The 6610-nt window shown below is 38.3% G+C and overlaps 1 protein-coding gene across 1 annotated transcript; it reads left to right on the top strand.

The window, feature by feature from the left end:
- Nucleotides 1-274: 274 nt before the first annotated feature.
- LOC134186485 (immunoglobulin superfamily member 10-like) lies at nucleotides 275-4457 on the top strand. The gene is made up of 9 exons (XM_062654468.1): nucleotides 275-320; nucleotides 386-430; nucleotides 495-605; nucleotides 1590-1856; nucleotides 2113-2376; nucleotides 2507-2782; nucleotides 3280-3528; nucleotides 3595-3885; nucleotides 3944-4457. Exons 2-9 carry the CDS (start codon nucleotides 400-402, stop codon nucleotides 4336-4338), a joined length of 1884 nt encoding a protein of 627 aa, XP_062510452.1. The 5' UTR covers nucleotides 275-320; nucleotides 386-399; the 3' UTR covers nucleotides 4339-4457.
- Nucleotides 4458-6610: the final 2153 nt, after the last annotated feature.

The raw sequence follows: 6610 nt of genomic DNA, 5'->3' as shown, positions 1-6610 counted from the left end.
TTTCAGTACGTGTAAACTGTAATGTAGATGAACGATTTGCTTGTTATATAATTATAGGATTGTTTGTAATTTTTTTAATTAAACGATTAAATTGCAACGTATATACTTGCCATTTTGATGCAATACACGCAATCTTTGCTTTCTTATAACGAACATGCAAACTTGAGAACGTTCAAGATAACTGCACATCTGGTACTGCAGTTTATCTTATATTAAACTGCATGCCTGAAGCAAAAGTATGAACTAGTTGTTTCTCATTTCATCTTAGCTCCAAACATTAAAAGCTTCGTGTGTTAACAACGAAAAAATTTGCATTCGAGGTACTGCATGTGCATTCCGACTTGGGTATACTAAAGCGTTTTGCTAAATCTATAACTACATGCAGGCCCAAAAGGAGACATGGGACCAAGAGGCCTTTTGGGTATACAAGGTTAGTTTCAGCTAAAACTACACTTAACTAAATATGTCCGCGACTTGAAATCGGTTATTTGAAGGTGACAAAGGCGATCTCGGTGACAAAGGGGAGCAAGGAGTGAGAGGATTGAAGGGCGAAAAAGGCGGAAAAGGCGGAAAAGGCGATCAAGGGCTGCGGGGAGACAGCATTGGTATGTAGACTACTAGGGTCAACTTAATCAGGCTGCTAGAGAGCAAAAGGGTGGCCAAAATTGTAGAGACGTTTTTATAGCTACCTGATCGATTGGAACCACTGCATGCATTGTTGTGATATAAGTGTTAAATCGTTTAACAATACGCTTTATGTTATATAAAAATGCCAACCATTACCTCAAGTTATTGTATATTTTATTATTATAAACATGCATCATTATAGCAACATTAGAAGAAAAGTGTTGTCTTTCCAGAGAGCTAAAGCCGGACAAGGTGTCTCCATTTTCAATACTTGCTATCGCCCAGAAAGTTGACCATTGCAACGCTTCGGTGCATATCTCGATCGATTTAGAAGAAATGGAGTGTTGATTGTAAACTGGGCAGGTGGAAAAATAGTTAAAACCTCTTTCTATTCACATCTTTAGATTTATACTATAGCAATGATCAAGATGGTTATATGGCGTCGACTTGTAGAATGTGTACAGAAAACTTTCACGTAAGAGCTATCTATACTTGTCTGAAGAGAGATTTGAACAATAGGGTACTATATATATATATATATATATATATATATATATATATATATATATATATATATACAACATAATGTCGAATCCATTTATAGAAACGATTTTACCTGTTGTTTGTTGCAACAGACTAGAATCCAACAGACTAGAATCCAATTGATGTCGCACACCATATTATTTACATTGCCTGTTCAATATTTAATCAGGTAAGTAAACGTACAACATTGCATAAACTCTATGCTCCTAGCGTTAAATTGAAATTGCATCTTTCGATCATAAAGTATACACTCACAATCCTGGCACACGCACTTGTCGACTGCTAAGGCATCCATTAGTTACGTACGAGCATTCGCATGCGCACTGTACCCAGGTACACTTGCAAACATTTCTACACGTCTTGCAATTGTATTATTTATTACATATAATAATAATAATGTAGTTTGTTCTCCGTTGCAGTGCCTCCCCAAATTACCAAGTCACCTTCGAGTGTAGAGGCAATAATGGGGGATAGTGTGACTTTTGAGTGTACTGCCGAGGGGTTTCCTCGACCTAAGCTAACATGGCGCAAACAATCGTCAAAATTGTCGTCGTTGCGCGCGACCGTCAGTGAAAACAACAGCCTGATCATTAGCAACGTACAGCGTCATGATGCGGACACGTACGTATGCCACGTCGAGAACGTTTTTGGAGATGCGAATGCTTACGCTACTCTTGTCGTGCAAGGTATATATGCAACCTATCAATGACTACATAACATTGTACCATTCTAATTTTTTGCCTGTTGTTCTTTTTTTTAAAATAATAAAATAATAAATTTTATAATAGATAATAACTTTCTTAATTTAATTTTATTAAAAATTATATATAATAATATCATAAAAATTTATAATAAATAATAAATATACTAAATAATTTAATGAAAGAATAATATTATTTCTAGTCTGCTAAATTGTATCAAAATTGCTTTGTAATGTTGCAGTTCCTGTGACTTTCATCAGTGTGCCAACAGAGATTGTCAAAGCATCTATTGGCGACAGCGTAAGTCTTATCTGTCACGCTGACGGTTATCCTCTACCAACGATCAAGTGGTCTCGACCAAATGGTTTGTCAAACGAAGCTGTGGTGACGTCTAACGGCACTATGAAGATTTCTAGCGTTAGCAGACAGGACTTTGGTCAATACAGATGTACTGCTCACAACTCTATTGGAACAAAATCATACACTTTTACATTATCACAAACAGGTATGAAGACACTAGTTCTTCTGTTTTGTGTAGCCAGACCGCTCTTCTCTCGATGCCAAACAGATAGCGAAAGTCGAGATTTCTGGCTAGGCGGTACTACTTAATTTTTCCTAATTAAATTCATGAACAGATGACGGTACTGAAGAGACCGGTGCTGTACAGACTGGTGCCACTGTGTTTCTGGGCAGTCAGGTTTCCTTACGATGCAGTCTATGCTCGGTTCCAGGTTTCACGTTCGTTTGGAAAAAGATGGGGAGATTATTGGAATCTGATCGTGCTCATGCGAAAGGTTGTTCTCTAGTCATCAGCAAGACTACACATGCAGACGCTGGCAACTATACCTGCATTGCTGTCAACGACTACAGCGGTATTGCTCTAAAACAGGATATTCCATTAACCATTCTTGGTAAGTAAAGCTAATTTAATAGATATGGCCGCAATGTTTTTGCTTTGATTAGTATATATATATATATATATATATATATACAACTACTTTAAATAAAATGTGTGTATTATTGCTTACACTAATTTTTGCAATCCGTAATTTTTTAAAATGCAAAACTGTACCTTCTAGAGTTTGAAGCCTTAATTGTTGCAATACCAATAAAATGTTAATTTTGTCACAGGAATTATTGTTAAACAACAAGAATTTGACAAAATCTGTAGCTAAAGCGCGCGCTAAATATGCCATCTATGATACCATTAATTAAAAGCGGCTATCAGCATGCCGCTTTGACAACTGAAAACTGGCGTTGATCTGTCATGATCTAATAAATAATTATTATACGATTTAATTAAGAAACATTAAAGATTTTACATGTCACTGAGAGGTCAAGCAGAGAAGCTGCATAAGTGTTTAGAGTTAGCTATGGATTATGCTTACATTGTTTGCGAATTATGTAGGCCCACCTCGATTCACTTCATCGATTCCTTCTTCTGTGGTCGTGAAAGCTGGAGATAATTTCTCGTTTTCTTGCCAAGCGGTCGGTCCTCCAAAAACGCTTGTCTACTGGAGCAAAGAATCTTTGAAACTAACAAATCAGTCTGCAGTAGATACTCTTCGCATCACAAACGTGTCAAAGTCAGACGAAGGAGTTTATCACTGTCACGCCATAAACAAAATAGGAAAAAAGAGCTTAAAAACGAGATTAAGTAAGAAATTACAATATTATTGTTATTGCAATCATAGTATCTTTAATCATGGCCGGTGTGTTACAGCCGTACTTGAGCTTAGGTTTGACAGTCAACCTCCTCCTGAGCTGGCGGCCGTTATCGGCAGTAGTGTGAGCATTGATTGTGCCGCGAGTTTAGCTCAAGGACTGCCTGCTCAGGTATCGTGGAGTGGTCCGTGTAGTCGCAGCAAATCGAATTACAAGATCAAATCAAACGGCACTCTGACCATAAGTAAAGCATCCGCGTGGGATAGCGGACTCTACGAATGTACTGCAAAATCCTTCGTAGGAAATCCGATTAGAGCAAAAATACAAGTTATTGTTGGAGACGAACAAAGTGAGGAATACAGATATCTGCATGTATAGCTAGAGGCGAACCGAGTTGTCTGTTGCAGGAAACTGGGAATGGAGAGATACAGACGACAGCTGTGGTGGTTTTGCACAGTCTTCTTACAACAAATCGGTTTATTATGCAGTGTCCACATCTGCTACATGGGATAGATCCAAGTTCTATTATTGTCCTAAAGGATATCGGTGGGCTTGTACCTCTGAAGCAGTGGCCATTTTTGGAAGTAATACTAACTCTGGTGCAAGTGGAACAGATAATGTTTACCATGGAAAATGTGGATGGAATGGTTACAGTTACAAAGGTTACGACAGATACTACTTTAGGTTTAAGGATTCAGCTTCAACTAACGGATTCAAGCACAGTGGAAACTACCACAGGTACCAAGTAGAATATTCGTCATCTACTAGTAACTTTGCTGGCATTGTTTGCCTTAAAAACTAAATCGTTTGTGACAATGCTTGTGTTCTTGTTGTAGCTTAAACCACGTCTCTATGTAGCAACATGATATTGTATATTAATATGTCGTCTTGTTTACCTTTCACTAATTAATAAAAGTTGAGTCGTTGTGTTACCGTAAAGTTTAAGCAACTTTTTCTTGTTGATCCATATTACTAAAGTTGGTTCGATCGGTCATTAATATCTTTCCTAGTTACTTGTCAATTCACAACTGTTAAATGATAGTACAATGCCGCAAAATTACATCTACAGAGTTGTTATATTAGCTAATAAAAATCATTTTGTAAAAGCTAAAATATTGCCGAGAGTAGCAAGGCTTCTAATAATGGTTGCACAACAAAAAGGGGCGTGGTCCTATATGAATGTCGATCGAACTCTCGGTATCTATATGTGTGTTTGTATTTGTTTGTGTGTGTGTGTGTGTGTGTGTGTGTGTGCGTGTGCGCGCGCGTGCGTCCGCGCGCATGTTGGCTGAATCCATCACATGTGAAGCATTTTAGCTGTCACGACATGAACAGACAACAGTCGCATTCAACAGATGTCACGAACATATATAGTTCTCACGCGTAGCTTGGCTGCTGCGCATGCCATTGCGGCTGTTTCTGCCGCGGTGCCACAGCTATCTCGTTCCCACTGTCAATCAACTGTGTGCAGTGTATATAGGTGAATGTGTGCACCGGCGTAGCGTCAAGAGGAGGAGACTGGGGGAGGCTACAGCCACAAACATTTTGGGCGAGTCACTCTGCTATAAGCGGAACTATAATTTTAAGCTATTAAACAGTCATGGTCCGCTTAATCTCAGAGTAGTATGTTGACAATCGACGACGTTGACTATATCTCTTTGACAATGCAAACACATCATCATTTCAGTATGATAAACCAGTTTCGAGAAGTCGTGGACAGGTAAAGTACGCATGACCATCACTTAGTTTATTAAAGACGTTTACTACGATATCCGGCAATGGCAGAGTGAAAGTAGACCGCATCAAAACCGCATAAAGAAGCCTATCCATCAAATATTTTCAAGTAAGTCTGTTAAAGAGTCAAAAATTCGATTGGCCGGAGAATGGAATCTTCTGCGGCTTCACTACCTAATGATTGCTTGCACTCCACAGTACTTTCTCCACTTCGTGCTCGGGTTATTCTGGGTAACTAGCTAAACCTATATTGCTACGAAATGCTAGAATTGTTCAACGCCGTTTGCACTACTGAATTGGTTGTCTAGATTCTATTGTCATCGAGATGCCATTTAATTTGACGATCGTAGCAAGCCATGAAAACCTTCTTGGCACGGACTGTAACAATGTTTCCACTCCTTTAAACGCACACTGACGGCACTCAGTCACGCAGTTTATTTGTAACCTAAAATTGATACTATTTACTTATACGTCTACAAACTGTGAGCTAGAAAAGTAGAAAATGGGCGTGGTTTTGCAAGTAAGAAATGCGCGTGGTTTGCAGTTTAATTTATTGACCCCCCAAATGTGAGGACCACGCTACGCCGGTAATGTGTGCTCACTTCAGGAATAGGATAGACGCCGCAACTACACACACTTAATGACTCATGCACCTCTCTAATAAGTTTGCAAACTGAGCATGCATATATTGCAAATTTATATATATGCATGCACTGCAAATACTATAGATATACTCAATTAACATTATGCTGCAAATGTAAATCAATGCATGTATACTGGCTGCATGCATAATACAATTAAGTGTGTTGTTTTAAAACATTTAGGCATGTTGTTGCGTTGAAGCCAAATAACATAAAACACGTGCAGATGTCTTTTTTGCATCAGAGATATCGTTTCAACGCAGAATGTGTTATAGTAAACCTGGTAAGCTATTTCAATATATATTGGTAGTTAAAACACAATCTACCGCTGTATAAATCGATCGCGTTTATTCATCTAGCTAAAAACAGAGACAAGATTACAACATGCAATCACGCATGTTTACAACCTATAATCTGTCTTCTTTAGCTCATCGTTTATTTGACATTGCAGTTGCTGATTTAGACTTGTGTGCCTTTTAACTAAACTCTACTGTTCTGTGAGCGATGTTTTTTGTTCGATATTGAATGGAGTATGCAAGGTTCTCCATTGTTTCCGATCTCACTCTAAGCAGAGAAAAAGTACAAATCTCTCTTTTGGTGTGCTCAATTACAACTTGGCTGTCTACATTTTTTATGTGATAGGGACTGCGTTCAAAAAAGCAATGAACGAGAATTTGCGCTCGGAATATGATAATGTGT

Source organism: Corticium candelabrum, chromosome 1, assembly GCF_963422355.1.
Source record: "Corticium candelabrum chromosome 1, ooCorCand1.1, whole genome shotgun sequence".
NCBI classification, from domain to species: domain Eukaryota; kingdom Metazoa; phylum Porifera; class Homoscleromorpha; order Homosclerophorida; family Plakinidae; genus Corticium; species Corticium candelabrum.
Note: the sequence above shows the minus strand (reverse complement) of the source record. Positions and strands in the feature narration are given on the sequence as shown.

Coding starts and splice junctions, on each gene's coding strand:
- LOC134186485 (XM_062654468.1), top strand. CDS start 400: ATGGGACCAAGAGGCCTTTTGGGTATACAAG. Junction 1,857..2,112: donor CGCTACTCTTGTCGTGCAAG/GTATATATGCAA, acceptor GTAATGTTGCAG/TTCCTGTGACTTTCATCAGT. Junction 3,886..3,943: donor TATTGTTGGAGACGAACAAA/GTGAGGAATACA, acceptor TGTCTGTTGCAG/GAAACTGGGAATGGAGAGAT.